Here is a 22035-nt window from a genome sequence, read left to right as displayed (position 1 = left end):
AAATTCGATTAAAAAAGACTAACTTATAATGCTCTGTCTACCAGTCTGATGTTTATATCCTAAATAGGAAATCCTTCTTATTATTGCTGTTAATTTTTTCGCTTGAAATTTTTAATTTTCTATTTGTAACAAGCAGCTTAAACAGGTGTTAAAAAATTAACTTAAACTTAGTTTACTTAAGCAACAGCACAAGAACATTTTCATGAAAAGTCTGGAATTCACCATTTTATACTTATACTTAGAAATGTTCTTGAATATAAGAACAGTGTGTAAGAACTAGCCTTTCATACTGAGCATCCTGATTCAATGCCAAACCAAACAGAACTCTTTCTGGGATTTAACTGAATGCATGATGGAGCAATCATGATCCCACCAGTACATTTCCTGCAAAGAAATTACAAATGTCTGTGTTTTCAAATACAGCCTCACCTTTGGCTTTTCATCCAAGATTTGCTGTCGAATGTCCTTGTGGTTCTCCAGTAGTCTCTCGTGTCGTTTACTCTGTGCATCCTCCAACTGCACACACATAAACACACAGCTTACACGTAATCTATTATACAACTATACTCTCAAATATAGAAGATATGTGCAAGCGGAGAAATAATGAATATAAATGGGAATGAAAAGCAAGTGCACACTTTTAAATGTAGTCAGCTGGTTTAATATAAATCAGTCTATATAAAAACATTCAGCAGCCATAACCCAGCTTACCCGTTTGATATACTGCACCACCTCGTTGACAAATGATCTGTTGATTTCTAACTTCTCCCTGTGTGGAGCAACCAATCACAAATAAGCAACATCTTTAGTCTGTGGTGACATCTAGTGGTGAATAAAGAATAGCATCCGACTACCACAGGAAATTACTTGTACTGTGTGGTACACACTTACTCCTCAGTCACATTCTTGTCTTTAGACTTGGCTTCGTTGATCTTCTCTTGCCTTTTCTTGTCCATTTTCTTCTTTAGATCTTTCTTTTCTCTACCGATGGTGGGAGAAATGACAACAAAGGAAGTTTAAAATGTTATTAGTATTTCTTCGTATGAATATGTTTGTGCAAGTTGTTTGCAACACGCAACCTTACTTTTCACAGATGTCTCTGAGCTTTTTTAGCTGAGCACTCTGGCACTCCTCTGCTATGCTTGTCAGCTTCTCAACCAACTGGGGAGCAACAACAACAAAAAAAAGACAATAAGGGACAAAAATTATGACACAGAGTGAAGAGAGACAGAAAACATCTGCTGTTATTCAGGGTTTACTTCAGTTAACACTTCATTCAGCTGAAGCAAGACTTGCTGTGTTTCTGATTATAATTAAACATCAGATCGGTAAACAACTCAATCCACTGTGCTTGTTGCCTTTCGCTTGGCTAAACCTCTCTGACACCTCAGCTGTGTTCACTGTGCAGATGCACTAGAGCAGAACATATTTATTTTTCCACCCCATACAACAGAACATGAACACAGGCAGCAAATTTATATCTGTAATATTCTACAGGGGGATGACCTGGAGTTTTTGCAGCATTGATTTGACATATTAGCACTGGCTTCTCAGAGCTTTAGGACAGCGGGAAACCGTCAGTTCATTGCACATCCAAACAAGTCAGGTCAAGCTACTGCAAGTTTGTGGCACCTGTTTAACCTTCTGATGCAAACAGCATGTACTTGTTTGCATTATGTATGTTCACATGTAATGTTTATGTGGGTACACCGATTTCTAAGACTTGAGTCGACAACTCTAGAAAATAACATAAAAACGGTACCATAGCATTATGTTAAAGAATCATCATCATCATCCCATCATAATTAATCTCTCAGTCTATTAGAGGCTAATGATATAAAACATAATTATACCTGACAAGTTTAAAAGACATTATGGCATAATATTAGCTATAAAACTGATATTTATGTCTTAATCATCTAAGACTATTTTACCACAAAAAGTGTATTATAAGAAAAAAAATATAGCCTTGAAATCACGGTAACAGACTCATTTTTGTTCCTGCTATTTACAAAACCCAGCTGCTCTAACATTTTTATATGCATGTATTTCTGAGTGAGTACCTGCTTTATGTGTTCTCGCTTCTGGTATTTTTCACTGTAATATTGCTCCTGGCGAAGTGTGAGGAGCTGCTGCTGCTGCTGCTCCTTTAGCTCCGCCAGTCTCTGGGAGCACTCCTGGTCCAGCTCAAACAGTTCTTGGTCCAATGTTGACAGGGATTGTTCAGAGCGACTGAAGACAAACAGTGGATAACAGTTAAAGTAATGAGTCAATAAATGTAGGCAGTATGTCAGTCTATAAATGAAACCGCTATAATGGGAGCTTTAATAACTTTAGATTTTTAAATGTATTCATGCATATTTTACGACAACTTTTTAAGAGAAAAGTTTTCAGAAAAATGGAATGAATACTTTCTAAAAGTAACATGCTTGAATTGTGTGGTATCCATCTGAGGACCACACCTGTTGCAGTTATTGCAGTTTTGAAAAGAAAGTGATTGACAATCCTGTGAGAGCTAAACAAGTCCCAGAGGCTTGGAGCAAGTCTGCTGCACAGTCTACACATAGTCCTTCATTTCTTCCTCAAAACAGGAACCTCTGCATTTGGATTGTATGGTAGACTAAATACAACATAGTATAAAGTGTAATATCAAGTCACTTGATGTGTGGCATTGTTTTCTTTTTATAGTATTCACACAACTTGATTTGTGCCTCAGATGGTGCATACAGAGATTGTAGAGGGAATACAGATTGTAGGACTGGATAAAATGTTCTCTTGGAAATGATCTTTGTTTTAAATTAAAGGAGGAGTGAGTGGCATAACTTTAGAGTGTTGCTTATCTTTTTCTTTGATGTATAGGGAGAACGGTGGTTATTACGCTCACATGCACTTGTAAATGGGACGTTCTTTTTTGTCTCTGATGACCAAAACCTCCTCTTTTCTTTGAAAATGCTAAGTGGCAGCTGAAGCCTCTATATTATCATCACTGTGTCTACATTTCAATAACTTGCTGTAAAACAACCAAAACCCTAATTTTTCTCAGCTGTATTGACTTGATTTCATGTGGATTCCTTTTGAATATAGATATTGGAAATGGGCAAACAAAAATAGGACAGTCTGAACATCAGAAGCCGGAGGGTCTACCTACCTTTTCTTACCATCTCTTTTGTGGCTCTTTTGCAAGGATGAGCGCCGGCGTTGATGCTGGCTCTGTAGCTCAGATACACGAGCTGTGTGCTCCTTAATCATCTCACTGGTCTTGCGGTGGTGCTTGCGAACCAGCTCCTTCATTTCTTTGTATTGTTTTCGCTGCTCTCGAACAAAGCCCTTCTGTTGTTTCAACTCCTCCAGTGTCTGAGCCTCTAGTTCTGAAGAGAAAGGATAGAGGACAACAGAAATAGATGACAAAAGGTAGAATAACAACATGTTTTTTCATAAATAGTTATAATAATTTGCAAAATACTAATTTAAGTATATTTAATATGTGGTTTTCCCTAGGCAAGCAAATTTTGAAAAAGAGAAAAACTTGCAACAAAAGGAGGACTAATGAATCCATGAATAGTTTACTGAATATTCTTGTTACAAAGTTAGGGTTTAAAATGTTCCCATTAGTACCCAGGTACATGACATCCAAAATTAATCAGCCTGGGATTTTAAAAGCTTAAGTGATGTCAAAGTAAGTACAACATCAAACTAATAAAATCACTAACCACAGATAAAAGACCACTTAAGTGTTTACAAAAGGATAAGAGAACATAATATTACCAGTGAGAACACTCTGCATGATGTCTTCGGTCTTCACTGATGGTTTCAATGAGCCTGCTCCCCAAAAAAGTTCACAGATTGAATAAGGAGCCAGTAAAATAAATTATAAAACATCTGTGAAATTTATTGAAATGTATCTCTTTTATATTTACAAGTAAGAAGTTAATTTCTATGTTTTTGTAGTACCTGCAGACTGGGACTGGTGGCTGCCCACTGAAGGGGGTTTTGGAGCAATAATGGGTGGCAGTCCATTCTCTGCCGGCAACGCTGTCCTCTGATCCAATTTAGATTCTGAAGGGGCGTCACTTCCTGCCTCCACCTGTACCCACAACATGAAACATTTCAGTCCATTTCATTGGTAGTAAAGACACTGGAGTACCTGTTTTTGTATGTAGTGTTAGAGACATCTGCTATATATGATAAATTATTCTTTACTTGAATTGAAAATGTAGTTGCTGCATTTCTTCTCAGAACTCACTTGTTGTACTTGCATCCCGCAGGACAGTTTGTAGACATAACTGTGGTAGCCCACTCTTAGCATGGCTTTGTGTGTTGATGCTCAGCTAATTTCCTGTTAGTTCACATAGAGTACACTCTTATCTTGTAAACGTTAATGTAATTTTAAATAATCTCTGTTCTAATCATGCTAGCCAGATTGATCCTTTTCTTTTTGTCTGCAGTCTTTACTTTTATCTCCCCGCACTAAGCCCTGCCTTTCCACACTCTACCTCTTTTGGTCACTGTTGCCATGGTCACAACATGAAACATCTTTTCGTCAGCAATCCTTGTGGGTAATCATATCAACCAGCAAAGCAGATAAAAGAGGACCCTAAGGGACAACTCTCCTTTCCAGGTCCCTTTGCTAAAAGCCCAACTCAAACCTGTCTTGCCTTGGCTCACATCTCACCTCAGATAGCATCTCTTTTTTTTTTTGCTCTTGTATTACCCTAAAAACTAGAATATTTAATAAACTGTGAGAGCACAAAATCTACAGAAATACCAGTATATTTGATGCTACATGTATGTACCATAGACTCTCTTCCCTTTCTTCAAATAACAACTCAAAACACATTTGTTCAGACAGTCCTATGCCATCTAGTCACTCACCATCTTTATGTTGTCCTCCGTTCCGTTTTGTTTTGGACTTATTGTTTTTTAACTATTTTAATGTTCGTTTGTACAGTGTCCTTGGGTGTTTTGAAAGGCGCTTTTAAGTAAAATAAAATGTGTTATTACATGTAATTCTTTAGCCTTTTATTTTCATTCTTGGGTCAAGAATGCTTTAAATGGTTGTTACCCTAAATCCCTATTTACAAACTAATAATTTCAGTACAAAATATATATATATATAGCTTTTGTTTTTCTATTGCTATTGATGTAATGTTGCTGGCCATTTGTGGGAGATATCTCTCACTTACTGCTTTGAAACAAAGAATAATGAGATAAGATCATTATTTTCATTGCATACTGCAAACAACAAAATTCTGGTGCACTATCTGAAACCGAAGCTTAACATTAAAAAAGGATAAAATTACAGAACACATCACACTAAATCTATGATTCTCACGCTCCAAAATACTAACTGTGTTATACGTTTGAGAAAAAAAAAGCATAAGTTGTGCAGAAATGCCACCATTTGTAACGTTTCATAGTGCAGTGCACTAATGAATAGTAAATGGTATTAAATAAACATTCCAGAGTTATATTTGCAAAGTGTGTGCATTTTCAGTGCAGAGTGTAAAGGGGCGATGGCGAAGGAATAAAACTCTTCATCAGTCTTTTGTGTTTTGTCAAAAAAATATCACATTTTCTGTAAATACGCTCAGTCTCTGATGCTAAAATGTTGCTGTTAAAGCTGAGGCATGAAGTTATATTACCGGTCTCAGTCAGGGTTGAACTGTTCTGTACGAAACCACTATCAAAACTCTGTGTTTCATCAATCACATGCATATACTTATACACCACCTGGCCAGAGAAAAAAAAAAAAAAAAGGTGCCATGAAAAAACATAAAAAGGTCACACTAATATGTTGTAGATTCACTTTTAGCTTTGATTACGACAGCATTTGATGTGGCACGGGTTCAATAAGCTTGTGCAATGTCACAAGATTTATTTCCAATCACTGTTGCAAGCTCTTGTATTGAAGAGTTCAACCACTGTGCAAATTCTTCTCCAGCACATCCCAAAGATTCTGAATGGGGTTTGGGTCTGGACTCTATGGTGGACAATTTTTGTGTAAAAATTATGTCTCATGCTCCCTGAACCACTCATTCTGGCAGTGTCATCTTGGAATATGTCTGTGCCAACAGGGAAGAAAAAATCCATTGATGGAATAACCTGGTCATTCAGTATATTCACGTATCAGCTGATTCTTTAAGAACCTTTTAGATCTGACCAACTGCAGCAAACCCAGATCATAGCACTGCCCCCACAGACTTGTACAGTAGGCACTAAGCATGATGGCTGCATCACTTCATTTGCCTACTCTGTTCCACATGGTTTAAGAATCTAACATTAAGCTTGCTTCAGTCACAACAAAAGGCTGTCCACCTGGAGAAATCCCAAATATCAGACTGAAGACTGACATTAGGTTGAAGCTCAACAAGATGAGGCAACAATACTGCTACAGCTGTGGCTCTTGTTCAGTTTATCATGGATGACTGGGAAAAAGTGGTCCCCTAATAAAATCTCCTCCTAACCCCATAAAAATTAAATGTATTTAAACTTGGAGGCAGAATGATGTGTGTTCTTTTAATGCACTCAAACAGCAAGTACCATGGGCTGTGCCAACCTACAGAGTATTCCCCCTTTGGAAAACCTGTTACTTATTTTAGTGAGATAAGTTACTTCAACTCCAAGCATGGTCAGCTGTAAGGTTGTCAGCCAGCTCCCCTGTACTATATTTTCTTGTTTAGCCTTTTAGCAGATGCTGTGTCCAAAACAACTTCTATGAGAACACATTACCTTAGAAATCAGTCTTAATATGACAAATCTGTAGTTTTAGTCAAATCAGACACTGATCATCAAACAACAGTTGAACTGATGAAACATTCCCAAGTTACCTCATTTATCATGCTAGATAATATGTAAACATTTCAGTTATATTTTTATCTTTACTTGCGCTTGCCTGCTTTTTATTAAACTGACACCCCAGAAACAAGACTCTAATTTCAGGGTTAGATTCAGTTAGTTAAATCTGTTTTCTGAAACAGCTTCCACTTCATCTTTTGTGTTATGGATCAGTTTTATTGGCAACCAGTCCATGACACATAAACACAAAGAGTCTGGGCAAACGCCCATGTGGGCTGACCTGCATGCATGATGGAAAGAGAAGGATAAACAAAACATCCACACACCTCTTTGTCCCCTTCCTCCTCTCCTCCCTCCTCTAAAGTGAGAGCAGCCAGCTGATTGGCTCTCTGCTCCATCAGGTTGACATAGCGGATGGGATTGGATAAGGCTTCGATGACATCTAAGGAGCAGGGAGAAAATGTGTCTGTACCGCTGATCATGGGCCAGGCATCATTGTGAAACATTTAATTTTTCTGTCAATGACTTACCTGCAAACGTGTCAGGGACATAGTCCTTCACCTCAACATAAACAAACAGGGCGGGTAATGTCAGCGACTGGTTCTTCTCATTCCTTAGATTGATATAGTGATAGCCTGCAGGGTTTGATTCATATTTGAGGACTATCCTTTATGAAACAATAGCAAACAAACTGTACAGCCTATTTAGGGAACAAACAGCTGCAGTAATCAACAAATTCTTACATGTGACTGCTTTCTTTTATGTCATTTATTACTTCGATGCTTTGTATGCCACATTTTAAGGTAATAATATACATTTATTAATAGATATTTAATCTACCTCGAATTGACTGTCTATTACAGTTTAATATTTAAGTAGATAAGAATAAAAGTTTGTCACCTGGTCGGATGGCTGACACAGGTATGATGCGGTGGCCAATAAATTTCCCTCCTTCTTCAAACACTGCTATCCTTAGTGAGGCAAGTGTAGGCAAGACAACCTAAAGATAACAGGTATAAAACGCACTTACATTTATAAGAATGACATTATAAAATATTCTATGCAAGTTCACCAGAATTAACAACCTTTTTCTTTTAAGGTGATGAATCTAAATCATGCAAATTTCCCAGATGTTAAAAAAGAAAAACTTGGAATGGAATCCTTTTTCTTTTAAATCTACTTAGTTTATCGGATTTACACCTTCACAGAAATATAATCTAATGAGCTTTGATAGCTTCAGTAATTATTGTTTCATTAAATTAATTCACAAATGTATTAATCCAGGACAAACCAGGACTGTACTCATTTTTAAAACTGTAATTTTCTGTGACTGTGTTGAATAAGCGGGAATGTTGTATGCACTGGCAAATGAAGATTTTGTTTTATTTTTTGATAGTGTTTTATTGAGAGGTCAGACATGTGAACATCCCATCTTGTATTTGTGATGTTTTTTTGTATTGAATTGTAATGTACTGTATAGAATCACTGTTGTCTGTGTTTGCTGTAAAAGCCTAACTAGAGACGGGCATTGAGAATTAGCCCTGGCTAAAATGCTGTAGTGTGTGACATGACTCATGACACATACTAGTCCCTATCAAATAATTAAATTTGATTTCTTTCATTCTGGGAGATGAACCCAGAAAATGTGCTCTCAAAATGTGTGAAAGTTGTTGAAGAAACTACAAACTACTAAAGATCTTTATCGAATAGTAAAGAAGAGACATTACCTGTGATGATTATTAATTAATAAACATGCCCCCCTAAAATAACCCCAGGGGATTTTTCACACTCTAGGTGTAACAATGTACAAAAATTATATATATAAAAAGGAGGAAGTTGTTAGGTCTTCTGACATATGGATATGACCATTACATGTCTGTTTTTGCATTTGCATGTGTTATAGTGTTTATAGGTAAAGTAGTTTTCACCTTCTTAAAAACAATGGCCTCCTCTTCCCAGACAGGGTTGATGGCATTGCCCTGTGATGTCTTGGTCTTGAATGCTTTCCTCTTGGTGTCTACTGGTAGCCCAAACATGTCAATCTCAACGTATGTACCTACTTTTTTATCTGACAAGAACTGGCCTGAGATGATCTGGAAGGACAAAGTATGACAGGAAGTTAGAGATAAAGACAGAAAAAAAAAAAAAAAAAAACAACATAACAAGACCAGACACTGCATTGTTATAACAAGGCTGATTAAAAGATATATATGCCAATTTCAGATCCAGATTGGCATCAACTGTTAATTTCTTTTTAAGTTTGACTATCCAATTCAGGTAAAAAATTCCATTTAAACCCCTCCATTTCCTTCTAAGAAATCATGCCAATAACATAACTTCAAGCTATGTAATCAAATATACACAGACAGAGCTACACTAGCACAAAGGATAAAGAGACATGCACCCACCTTAACTGACAGAGTATTGGCAACGATCCCATCAACTGTGCTCTCAGTAAAAGGATCAAAGTGTTTATCTGGACGTCTCATAAACTCTGGCTTCAGTCTGTAGCCACATTTCCCATTATACTCGTACATGCCCAGGTTCAGCTGCATTGATAAATCTGTACACAAATGACAAACAAACCTCAATGATGAGGCCAACTTTTTCAAATTTTTGATGGACTAAACATTTTTGTAAAGTAAATTTCCTAGAATATCTTTTTTTATTTAAAAAATAAAAAGGTTTCTTGTGATACTGCCTTACCAATGGTCTGGAAGTTGAGTGCTACCAGCTGACAACCAGCATTCCAGAAGAGCTGAGGGTTATAGTTGGATGAATCTACTCGAGTGCCTTTAGGGTATATCCTGCTCAGCTGCAGCTTGTTGTATCTGAACGGAGCTGGTTAAGGACAGGGCCACATGATCTGAATGAGCAAATACTACTCACTCTGCAAATAAATCTTGTATTACTGCTTCGAAATGACTGCATTCAAATCTCGCACAGTAATCTGCATTTCTTCTCATTATTATTATCATCAAACAAATTTATCCACTGAAGCAAAGCGATGGAAATGCAGAAAAGCAATCACAGATAGCCTCAGTCTATCGTAATTACCATAAAGAAGGAAATGAGGCTGATAGAGCAGACAATACACAAACATGAAAATAAAGTAGGATTAAACATTGGGAGGTATATTAAATAGAAATGTCAGGAAGACTCAGAAGGATACTCCACAAACTCCACAGGAGATTTGGTCAGTTGCTCCAAAGCTTTGGTTTCTACGAAGGATGACATCTGGTAGCTGCGATTGATCTCTGGGGGTAAAAGTGAGTATAGTGATCAAAGCATGTAAATAATATTAGGCTAAAACCATCAAGGTCAATTATGCTTAGTCTATAAACAAATGCTGTAGTGTGGCTTATTTTTTAAGGCAATGTCTTTAGTTAATTCTGTCTTAAAGAAAAAGGCCAAATATCTGAATTTCTTTGTCATTCGTGAGTAAATGTTTGCTAATCTTACGTACTTTTAGAACCCTCGAAGCTGTTAAACTTAACAGGTTGGATGTAGATGACCAAGTTGGACATTTCCTCTGTGGCAAATGCCTCACTACCTGCTGTGCCCTGTCCAAGACCAGACACATAAAAAGAAAAATAGCACAATGTATAGCAGCATAATGTCTCATGACACTACAGACCCACAATGCTCTCAAAGTCCTGATTATTTAGGGCACTTGAAGACACAGAATTATCAGGAGAAGATGTCAAATATTTTTACTGACAGATAATTGACTTGCAAGATACACACCTCATCCATTGAGCCCTTTTTACAATCATCATCATCATCATCCTCCTCCTCACTTTCAGCCTCCACCTCACCTGAATCATAAAATTAAATCAAAGATAAAAAAAAAATGCTTTAAATTTAATCAACATCTCCACAAAGCCAATACAATTTCAAACACACTGGTGTGGAGGCTGATAGCCTCTTAATATCATTGCATTTAAAACCACAAGACACTTTAGGTTTATGCTGACAGGTTGAAACTCACAGAGCTCCTGAGTATTGAATCTAAATTTGGTGGAGCTGACCCACCTTCTGCACCTGCACATTACTCACCAATAGACTTTCTGCCCTGTGGTCTCAGGCTGAGCTCAGCACCCTCTGAGGGCTGTAAGGAATCTACCACCTCCTCTTTGGTTGAACCTGTGATGAGAGATTTGTCCTCTATTTATTATCCTTCTCATACTCAAGTATTAGCAGCCTTACACCTGAGATTTGGAGTTTGTAGTGGTTGGAAGGGATTCCCAGCAGTGCTACTTATTTTCTTACACCAGGGGGCAGTGTGTGTTAAAATAAAGCTTGAATCACAGCAATCTGTGTGATGGATCTCAGGTTCTGTTACTATTAAAATAGACAAATAAAAACAGGTAAATATGAAACACTAAAGAAACAAGAGTGAAACATGGATGGACACTTATCATTTTTAAAGCGTAATTGTGTATGTAGCATGTGGCATGAAAGAAAAACAAAAACTTAAGCCAGGGATCAGTCACGAAAAACAAAAACAAACAAAATAAAAAAACAAATGCACACACAGCTGGTTATGCAAACTCACCAACACACTAGAGGACACCACTGAGCAGTGACAAATAATGTTTCTGCTTGACTGAAGGTGTAAGCAACATACAATAATATCTATTACTGGTTGACGGCTATGAAAATGATGAATGCTAAAACAATATCATGTTTTGGTCAAAGGCAAAGATAGACCCAGATACATTTACATTATAATTAAGAGGCCCTAATGCCTTCTGATAGCTCTGTTTGTGGGATGCAGGCATGTGTGTTCATGTTACATCTGAGGTACCGTACCTGCGCTAGGAGAGGAGGGCTCACACACACTGGAAGAATCACTGCAGGTGTTGGAGACCTGCTCAGAGAGTTTTTTCTTGGTGCTTCCATCTGTCTTGTGGTGCTTCTTTTTATTCTTCACTAAGATCTTCCCCATCAGCTCCATAGGGCTGGGCAGTGGCAAACCAGACTCCAGCTGCAACGATTGCAGGAATAAACAGATGAAGAGTCAGGCATGGAAGCACAATGCAAAACAAAATATACTGCAACTGCTTTTCTGTTAAAAAACTGAATAACATAAAAACAAAGAGGTTGTTTTGTATAGCTAAACATGACTATGTAACACCACTTTGACCAATGAGTACATTTTCATTTGTCAAATGTGAAATAAAGCCATAACTGGGTTCACAATTTACTTTGAGGGATTCTGCTAAGTAGACATGGTTAGAAATCATAAAAAAACTCAGGCCTGAGCTTTACAATCTTTGCTGATGTAACAGAAGAAAAGTGTACACCTTGAACACCTAAATCTACCTTCTGGGGAGGAAACTGAGTATTAAATATCAACAGTACCCTGTCTAGAGAGCGGGCCAGAAGTAGGAAGATCTCTGATTTATTTATTAGGTACACTGCTTTCAGATCACTGTGTTTAGGGGTATCAATAATTCACTATCAAGAAAATTTCCTGTGATGTTGTATAAACACACGCATGCACATTTTTTGGTGTTTACAAGTTATCAGCTGCAAACATAACCTCCATTTTTCTCAGCATTTTTTACTTTTACATGATCTTCATCTTCATCCAACAGTTTACTTTTGTATTCCATTTTTTTCCAAGGAGATAAAGACTCTACCTTGCTTGACTGTTGTTTTTAAAAAGTGATGCAAAGAAGATTAGACATCCCGTTTAAATTGGCTCCCAACACTTTCAATTAAATGCATGATTAGATGTGGCACGTAATCCTGGCTGTACTCAAATGTACTACAAACCTGCTGAATTAAACTACAAGTTACAGGGATGAATTCATTTAGACTTTGCCCCCTTTGTTTCAAAAAAGTTATTTAGCTGCTTATAAAAGAAGGAAAAATGAGCTTTAAGAGATCTGGCAGTAGATGAAATGCTCTAAAAATGTCTCTAAAAAGCTGTTTTTACTGTTTGTCGACACCTTTGTACACTGATTTCTAACCAATGATGGAAAGTAAACGTAGTTTTTAAAGAATATTTACTCTCTTCATGGATTTGTAAAAAAAATATATCATCCTTTTACTACAATATTCACTCCATCCAAGTCATTAACATAGTTTTTTTTTTTTTTTTTTTTTTTTTTTTTTTTTTTTGCCAAAAGATTTTGGGCATTATTTTTAAATTAGAAGCTCTAATGGCAAAATTATTCTTATCTCTCCATATTAAAGAATCCTTGAACAAATTCCTGGATCCAGACAGTGATCCGGATCACCCTCAAAATCTAATCACTCATTCCTTGTTACATTTCTGAAAGCTTAATAAAAATCTATCCATAACTTTATCTTGCTAGCAGACATTGAGCAATGTCTCTGACGCCATCAAAAACATGTCCTCCGCCTTGGCTAAGGTAAAAAACTGACGATGTCACAACACTATATCATATATAATCTTATTTTACATAAGATATTCTTTGCAGTTACAGTGAGGACTGACATGCTCTAACTCACTTGATAGTGCATGCACACAATTTAAACAGTCAACTTTACCATAATACATACAAAAAAAAAAAGTAATACTTTTTTTTTTACTTAATGTTGCATCAACTTCTTTCAATCAATGTAACAATTCACTTTTGCAAATCTTAATCTCAATCCCACCTGATTTCTTACATCTGGTTTGTATGCAGTTTTAGATCTGTCCCTAATAAGTAAATATTTCTTACTAAACATTTAATATATTTGTGTCTATTACAATGAAACCATTTTGTAAACACAACCTATTAATCCAGGAGTGCAGCATTAAAAAACATAAACAAGAAAACATATTATTAGTGTCTCATATTTTCAAGTAGTTTTGATATTTAATTCATCTTTTAAATCACAGACTGTTACAGAACAAAAAATAAATACATAAAAAGACTATCAAAGGTCTGAAGTCAAAAGAATTGAAGATGAAGGAGGAGTTCAAGTTTCTCAGAAAACTGTAATCCTCTTTATTCTCACCCTTGGATGAACTGGAACCAATTTAGCTATATTATCCTATCTGCCCTAGCTACCATGGACTTATGATATTTCATTTGATATGCTGGATATGCGGCCGTCTCACAACCAAAGGGGAGTGGTTGTCATTGCTCTCACCTTTCACACTTATTCAAAGCTCTGTGGTACAAATCTCATTCCTCAATGGCACTTTCCGTCTTTCCAACTTCTCCCTTGGTGACTTTCTCCTCGTGTCCCTCCCTTTCTCTTTCCCTCTGCCTCTCCATTCACAAGGCTTCTCCCTGATAATACTTCAATGTCAAATTCTGTCAGAGGGATGTTATTCTCAGTGGGTTTTGGCAGGGCTACAAGAGCTCCCTGTGGTTGTGAGATAATGCTGCATCAGGCTAGTGGGAACTTCAGCTGCTGCACAATGTTATACCAACACAGGGATAAGAATATCCCTAGTGAAAAAAGTGAGAGGGATACAGTAAGGGCAAAGTAAAAGTTCACATAGTCTACATATGGAATAGCTCAGTTAGTATTTTCATGATTGCAACATACATCATGAGAGGTACTCAAGTCTGCATGTGAGAGTTTGTTTGACAAGTATTTGCCTCCCACAAGTGGCTGCATCATTACACACAAAGACGCACAAAGGAACAATGCAAGCTTTTGACTAGTAGCCATGGAAACAGAGGAATGGCAAATAAAGGGCTTCCAAGGAAAGCCATGTTTTCATTATAGCATAAAACACTTCCATTTAATCCTAAACGGCTGTCATTTCCAGTCTTTAACATGATGACATTGAGAGGTGATGCAGAGAAATAAGAATGAATCATCAAAGGTTTGCTTCAGTGGTTTTAAAGTCCCACTACTGAACCCCCTAATGACGGCTAATTCCTGTCTCTTCAATGAGCGCTCTCCATCCAGAAGTCAGCCCAATGTTGACTTTTTCATTATCTCATGCTCTGCCACTTTCTGTCTTTCTTTTCCTCATTTCCTCTGACAATGTTCTCTTACAATTATTTGCTGAATCAGCTGTGGTGAGCGTTCAAAACAGCCCATGTGTTGATAATCAGTTGCTGGTGTGTGTAATATGCTGCTTTAAGTGAAAAAGTAATGTGAAAGTAATGCTTCATGACAGAAAAAAAAAGATTGTGAAGTGCAGTTTCTCAGCCTCAGGATGGTGCTGAGCAGCAACATTTCCAAGAATGTGCATAATGAATGTCAGTGTGCCATCAACAGAAGGAAAGAGTTTAAAGGTCGTAAAGTTACGTAGTATTATCTGAATATAGTCACAGGAATATGTACATAAAAGAAGAAATAGTGGTGGTGCAAAGTATGAGATTTCCTTTTATATTATATTTTCATATTATACTTTTATATTATATCCCAGAATGCAAACATACCGTCTTACTTATGATAAAAACTTGAGTTCTGCGGTATGTGTAGTAGGGCATCATTTTCTTCAACCATTAATAGGGCAACTATAACATTTTAGTCATCTGAAAAGGTTAAAAAAACAGTCATGCAGCACTTAAATATTCCCGAATACCATTGAAGAGTGCAGCTGAGCAGAAGTGTGGCAGAAGTGTTCAAGGACTTGCCTTTAGTGCACTCGTCTGTGTGTTAATTCCTTCTGATTCCCTCAATGCAAGGCATGTTTTATGTATGTGTTAAAAAGGAAGCAGAGTGCAGAAAAGTGTGAATGTTAATGTGAGTGCATGCATATGTAGTGTGTGTTTAGGCAACTTGTGTACTCACGGGATATTTTTCCAGAGGTTCTGTCAGTAATGCGTCTCCAAATATTGACCGGCAGTACTCTGCCATCTTAGCCTGCTGCTTTGGCCTGGGAGTCATTGCACACAAACACACACATACATATATACACAAAAAACTGTGAAAATCTTGTACCTAGCTCAGTAACTGACAGCTGACAGTGGTATACTGATGGACAGTACTCTACCCATCTAAATGTTCAGCATTTATAACATCTGACTCAAAACAAATTGTTGACTTACGAGTCCACGTGGTTCTCAAAAGACAGGATGACAGGGAAAGGTGAAGTCTTAAAGGCACACTCTGCAATAGCCTCGATCACTTCCTGAACAGCAAAGCAAACAACCAATGATTAAATATTCTGTATAAATGGACTGAAGTTAGAATAATAATAACATTATCTGAATGACAAAGCACATGTTTAAAAGACTGGATATCATTGTTGGCTTGTGTGCAAAAAAAAAAAAAAAAAAAAAAAAAGAGAAAAGAAATAATCAGTTGCTGTAGAACATAACTCATAAATGATGATTTAAAAAAAAACTCTAAGCTTTTCATGGAAATAATATAAATATTAACCTTTTATAGCATGTTATCTCAGACATTCATGATTAACTAATTACAGAATAGAGACATTTACAGATATGAGAGTTAAGTTAAGCACTGCCATTGCAGATCAAGGCAGATTTAATTTCTCACCCAATGATTGTCTGAGTCAATTACACCATCACTAACAACATTGTCACTCCAGTTAATGCCTTTATTTCCATTTGAATTATCCCCTGCGATAAAAATCTTTGTCCACAATTCAGCCTTCTCCATCCTTGACATCCTTTTTAATCAAGCTGGTACTTACTGTCATTAGATATACATTTCCTTTATGCATCTATTAAACACCTACTGTATTCTCAGATTTCCATGCCCTCCTTTTTAGTAAAATAATTTCTTCTTTTTGTTTTCTCCTCTTCTGAGACTTCGACTGATCGCCCCTTAGCACTTTTCTTTAGGGCAATGAAGTGCCTTCTTGTCTCAACAATTTGCCATCTGCTGCATGCATGCCCCACTTTTTGTTTTTCCCCCTTTTTCTAAAAATCTCTTTCTCTATATCTTGTATTCTCTTATCTTATTCCATACTTGTCTGCTTTTCTGTCAATGTTTTATTATTTATTGGATGTACATAATCATAAGATAGTGACTGACAGCAAACATATCTAAAGCAACGTAAACATATGCATTTTATAAACATTATGCTATATAAACTTATTTTTCTACGGCTAAAGTAAATAAATTGATAGTGCTGCTTTCAACCATCCCTTTTCTGGTTTCAACATTAATTTATAGCACATTACACAAGCTGTATTAAGAACAACATTACTTTACTGATAACAGCTTCAGTGTTTATTGTTATCAGTTGTCAGCGATGCAATAAGTAACTGCTAATAGAAGAAGAACCTTTATAAGCAGCCATACAGATTGAAATGAATCAACCAAAACACAGAGTAGCTTTTGCTTGGCTCTTTAATGTCTCTTGCTGAGGTCCTTGTATTTGAAAATTCAGCCTACATATGCAAAGAATTTGATCATATTATCATTTAAGCTACAATTTGAAAAATCATGAAAAGAAAAAATGAAAGAAGAAAGCTCTGTATACATGAATGGAAAGCAGTAGTGACTGTGATCTTCATGCCTTTAGGCAGCACTTAAAACATATGACTCTATAGTAGAAATCCCTGCAGGGCTCAGAAATACTTCTGAAGACTATGAACCATACAGTTTTTTATTAGGGAAAAGATAAAAATCAAGGGGTGCATTTGTTCAGTTGTTAAGGGATTGCTAATAATGAACAATATATTATAGGTTAATCAGGTTTTGAAGCTACCTATCCTGCCATTCCCTTTTTTATACAGAAAAGTCTTTTTCTTAGCAGAACAATGCCAAACCACGTAAAGTTTGTGTACAGATTATGAACGAAGTAGTTAGAGTCCATGGCAAAACTGGCCTGTTCACAGCTCAAACCAGTAAGCAGCCTAAAACTTTACCTCATGTAAGAAAAAAACAACCTAAGATGACAAGTACCTGAATGAGAGTTTACCCACCCAATGCTTTTGTTGTCAGTTCACATTTTCTTTTTTTCTTTTTTTTACCCAGAAACTAAACAAAATGTAGCTAAATTATATTATTTAGTTGATCCAAATATTAATTAAAGTTATGCTGCAATGCATCCTGAATAAATTATGTTTCAGGCTATTCTTCTGCCTTCATATCTGCTTCTTTCCCTTTGCTCTTCCTGTGTTACCTTAAAAGAGATTTCAGTTGTCATGGTGAACCCATGAGTGATCACAGGCTCTTCTTCTGTGGTGCGACCCTTCCAGCAGTCCAGCTCAATGCAGCGGCATCCGGAAAGGAGGACCTGTTTGTACATCTCCACTGAAGAGTTGCCTGCAAGCTGACCCGCTGCAAGGAAACACATGAACAGCACCTCAGGAAGCTGCTACATGATGTTAAAAGCACCCACAGAAAGTTGTTTTATTTTACAAAAGCTTATTAACCCTTTTAGCTGTGAGCATGCAGTACAAACCACACTTCTGCTTTTGTGCAACATATAAACTATGTCAAAGTTAGAGCCTCTCTGCATTCACACATACGATGATAATGTTTGTTTTACATTATTTCTGCCACAAATTTCTTACCTTTTCTTTTACTGAACAAGTTAATGTTTTATACACAAAATTAAATATCAAAATGAATGAACAGGTGGCACAAGCTGTTCTGTGTGTAATTATTTTAAAACACAAAAACAAAGACAAAGAACAAAGAAATGCACCCTCCTTGACTGCATGTCTCTGTCGCTATTAGAATAACTAAATATGTGTCACTTTGAAAATACCTAAGACTGCGTTCGTGAGACGAAAATCAAAGACTTCTTGTTTGTTTATCTCATTTCTCCATATCGCAGGCTATGAGGCCGGGTTGTTACAGAAATCCCATTTTTCCATCACAGGAGAAATCTGATCCACTTGAAAGATTCAATGCTCTCCAGTTTCCACCCAGAATAGATTTGAATAGATGAATTTTAATATCCATTGAACAGAAAATGGCCTTTGTATTGTGTGTGCCTTGCTTGCACACTGCGGGGAACCAGTTACTGTGACTACCAGTCAAAGAAATATTTAACTCATGAATAATAGCTAAATGTGTCTCATGGCATGACTTGATTGGATAACCTCTTGAGAGGTTACACATGAAAGGGAGCCTGATACGGAACGATGCATCAGAGTGACTGACCTGTGATGTATGAAGTTGAGTGTTGTCGCTTGTGAAAGCATAACTGTATTTCTAATGAATGACTGATGTGTTCATTTGTAGAAGAATAATGTATGAACTTTTGCGATCAGTCAAGATTAAAATTAACTTGAGGAAAAAAGACAGAGCTCCCTACTTACAAAACAGATTTATGACATCTCACAGATGTGCTGTGTGTGCGTACCTGTGAGGTATGTGTTGTGTGAGGAGTTGATGAAATAGTGGGAGAGGGGAAGGGTCATGTCTTCACTCTGGTCCAGTTTCTCAGGGGGAATAATGGTGTTCTCTTCCCCATTTAGATACCTGGCAAAGCCTTCCACCGATATTTGACCTGCATGAACACAACATCAAGGACCACCCAAGTTAACAAATTGCTAAACTTTTCACCTGAAAAAAAAAAAAAACCTAAACAGAAAACACACACACACACACACACACACACACACACACACACACACACACACACACACACACACACACACACACACACATATATATATGCATATTTTTTTTCAGGTATAATAAAATAATACATTTTCTTTAAAAAGACAAGACCCTTCTACAGTGTAAAGTATCAAAACCAAAATAGAGATGATTCCTTTGTGTCAAAGAACCAAAATTATATAAAAGGTATGAAAGTAAATACCTTTCTTTTGTAATAACTATCATGAATTTGGACACAAAATAATTTTGCGTTAGACATCACAAATATAAAACAGTGTACCATAAAGGCTAAATATTTAGTTGAAAAAGTTCCTAATGAAAAGAGTATTTACTCTCGATTGAAGAGGATTTGCGGAGCACTACTGTGTCTATTTACAATCACAACATTGTTTAATCTTTTATGATCCAGCTTGTACTTTAATCTACTCAAACCAAAATAAGGTGTATGGCATACGATGGACCTTTTCTTCTTTGCAATTATATAACATGGAAAAGATGTTTCACACAAAAAAAAGAAAAAGAAAAAAAAAAAAGGTTGACTGTTTGAAAAACACAGAGTAATAAAAAGTTAAAGTTAAAATTAAAGTTAGAGTTAAAAAGCTTTTGAAGGGTTGGGATAATGTAAAATGTTCATTATGCCACACTTACTGTAAGAATGTAAAGAATTTAAATCCTCTGCCTTAGTTTTGTTTTCTTGCATTTCACTGTAGGTGAAAGCTGACAGCTATCATCTTTGTAAAATAAATAGTTTGCATGAATGAAAAGACTCCTTTATGCCACAATATAAATGTACTTCCTTTCTATCCAGGCTCTACTAGTATCAACAAGCATTGCTGGTGTCCATAATAAGTAATTCAGTGATGTGACAAAGCTCAGCTGCTCTTAGAGCTGTTTGTTCCTTGTTCTGGTTCTTTGTCATGGTCACTTGTGTCAAGTCATGCCATTTTGTGAGTTCATGTGCTCACTGAATGCTCTTGGGCAAGTTAATATCAGAAAATAAATAAGTAATAAGCAGCCGATGAACAGACTCAGCCTTCCCGGCACATGGTAATATTCTCTATATACATTACCAACACAACACATCACACCTGCATGGATCAAATCTGGAATTCATAGTGGGTGCTATACCAAAGCCAAAGCAACTCCTCCACCCACAAAACACTTATTTGACGTTATGTTAAGTATGCTAAGAGATGCAAGCCTGATGAGTGCAGCAGGTCCCTCTGGCCACTTTATGCTAATTAATGCGGTGCCGCCCTCTGCAGAGTTGCTGGACTAATTAATGCTAGCTGCTGTGTGACATCTGAGCTCAGTCGCACTCAGCGTCTTCCTCCCAGCTGACTTCCAGGATCTCACTTTGCTAGGTTGAAGTCTGACCTGATCACCACATACACTCACACAGAAACTCAAGACGTGAGGTCACGGCAAGAAGATGATGTTAACATAGCCGGGATTACAGATGCACCAGAGAAAGAACCTACAGGTGTTATTCCACAGGTGAGACTTGAAACTGAAGTTCTATGAAAGGCCTCATTGTGTAGAAAAATAAGAAAATTATAAGAAAAAAGTGGGCACCAAGTGGCATAATCTACCAAAGGGTTTTATGTGTTAACTTACTACTCTGGATGGATAGGAGCTGAAGTGTCTTCTTTTATACAGCATTTTATTCATCTGCCTTCAAACAATGGTGCTACATTTGAGCAAGCACAGATTAAAGAAGTCACTGACAATGAGAGTATAGAGAGATGACATATATTCAAAAGTTCTAAAAGAGAGAATTGAGAAAATATGACAGAAAGAGTGAACAGACCAGAAAAAAAGAGAGTATTCTCTTACACTTTCTTATCAGCTTTACAGGCAATTTTGAAGCTCACAGCTCTTTGTATAGGCACTGTATTCCACATGTATGTATTGGATTTGTGGTGTCTAAATGCGTGGTATGCACACCCAAATATTTCCTTTGTCATCAAAGTTCATAGCCACTTTTATTTACACAAGTGTCCTTGAGAGTAGTAAATGGAGATGAGAGTGTGGAGGTGGCATGTGGAGCTAAGACCCCTCTGGAGAGCAGATGGCAACACTTCCTCCAGGCTAGATAAATACTTCACATGGGGAAATCTGTCACTGGGATGAGGAAGGGCATGCTTCCAGAGAGCCTGGAACAGGATGAACACACTACATCACAGTGGGAGTTCATCGCTGTGATCAGTGTTAGACACTGGGTGGTCAAACTGGTTTTTCAAACTGGTGGCTTAAAATGTGGATTCAACTCATTTTCCATCTTTTGTTACATTTAGGAGAAAAGGTAAAGTCATAAATTATTCAGTAAGAAAGGGTTCATTTATGTTCTTTTCTGAAGGTGATTGGCATTTTTAACATTTTAAAATGGCAACAACCTTTATTAATATAATTTTAGCCTGAAAACCACATGGTTTGCTCTAACATAGCTAGATATATATATTTAAATTAATTATTCTTATTTATTATGTTATGTTGTTCTCTTAAGAGTTGGTGTAGAGGTTTAGTGATGCAGTATTAAGCAGTAAGAGGCATTGTGCGGAATATGGTGGCCCTTTTTGGCACACTTGTATAGAATGCCTTCCAGCACAGATAAAATTTGTATTGGCACGTAAACAACCTTGTTGCCTGGTATCTGGGTTGGGATGTTCTCCAGTCCTGGCAGCTTTCGGTCCACTGACACCTCAGACAACTTGAAAGCGCTGCACTTCCAAGAGTGTTGGGTCCTCTGTACTCACC

General features: G+C 36.9%; 1 protein-coding gene across 3 annotated transcripts in view; it reads right to left on the bottom strand.

The window, feature by feature from the left end:
* The window catches only part of LOC121633567 (1-phosphatidylinositol 4,5-bisphosphate phosphodiesterase beta-1), a 113306-nt gene that overhangs the window by 15914 nt on the left and 75357 nt on the right, over positions 1-22035 (bottom strand). The window contains exons 10-32 of one of the 3 annotated variants that reach the window (XM_041975670.1): positions 19019-19165; positions 17828-17985; positions 15777-15859; positions 15520-15604; positions 11611-11785; positions 10855-10941; positions 10543-10613; positions 10262-10358; positions 9968-10052; positions 9502-9626; positions 9204-9358; positions 8724-8888; positions 7696-7795; positions 7326-7430; positions 7122-7237; positions 3952-4084; positions 3766-3822; positions 3149-3368; positions 2064-2232; positions 1085-1161; positions 892-981; positions 712-769; positions 430-516 (exon numbers count right to left, since the gene is read on the bottom strand). In XM_041975670.1, coding sequence (XP_041831604.1) covers positions 430-516; positions 712-769; positions 892-981; positions 1085-1161; positions 2064-2232; positions 3149-3368; positions 3766-3822; positions 3952-4084; positions 7122-7237; positions 7326-7430; positions 7696-7795; positions 8724-8888; positions 9204-9358; positions 9502-9626; positions 9968-10052; positions 10262-10358; positions 10543-10613; positions 10855-10941; positions 11611-11785; positions 15520-15604; positions 15777-15859; positions 17828-17985; positions 19019-19165 — 2645 coding nt within the window. Of the gene's footprint in view, positions 1-429; positions 517-711; positions 770-891; positions 982-1084; positions 1162-2063; positions 2233-3148; positions 3369-3765; positions 3823-3951; positions 4085-7121; positions 7238-7325; positions 7431-7695; positions 7796-8723; positions 8889-9203; positions 9359-9501; positions 9627-9967; positions 10053-10261; positions 10359-10542; positions 10614-10854; positions 10942-11610; positions 11786-15519; positions 15605-15776; positions 15860-17827; positions 17986-19018; positions 19166-22035 lie in introns of those variants that run through there. The other 2 variants (XM_041975671.1, XR_006009091.1) reach the window with 2 other exon arrangements.

Source organism: Melanotaenia boesemani, chromosome 22 (assembly GCF_017639745.1).
Source record: "Melanotaenia boesemani isolate fMelBoe1 chromosome 22, fMelBoe1.pri, whole genome shotgun sequence".
NCBI lineage: Eukaryota > Metazoa > Chordata > Actinopteri > Atheriniformes > Melanotaeniidae > Melanotaenia > Melanotaenia boesemani.
Note: the sequence above shows the minus strand (reverse complement) of the source record. Positions and strands in the feature narration are given on the sequence as shown.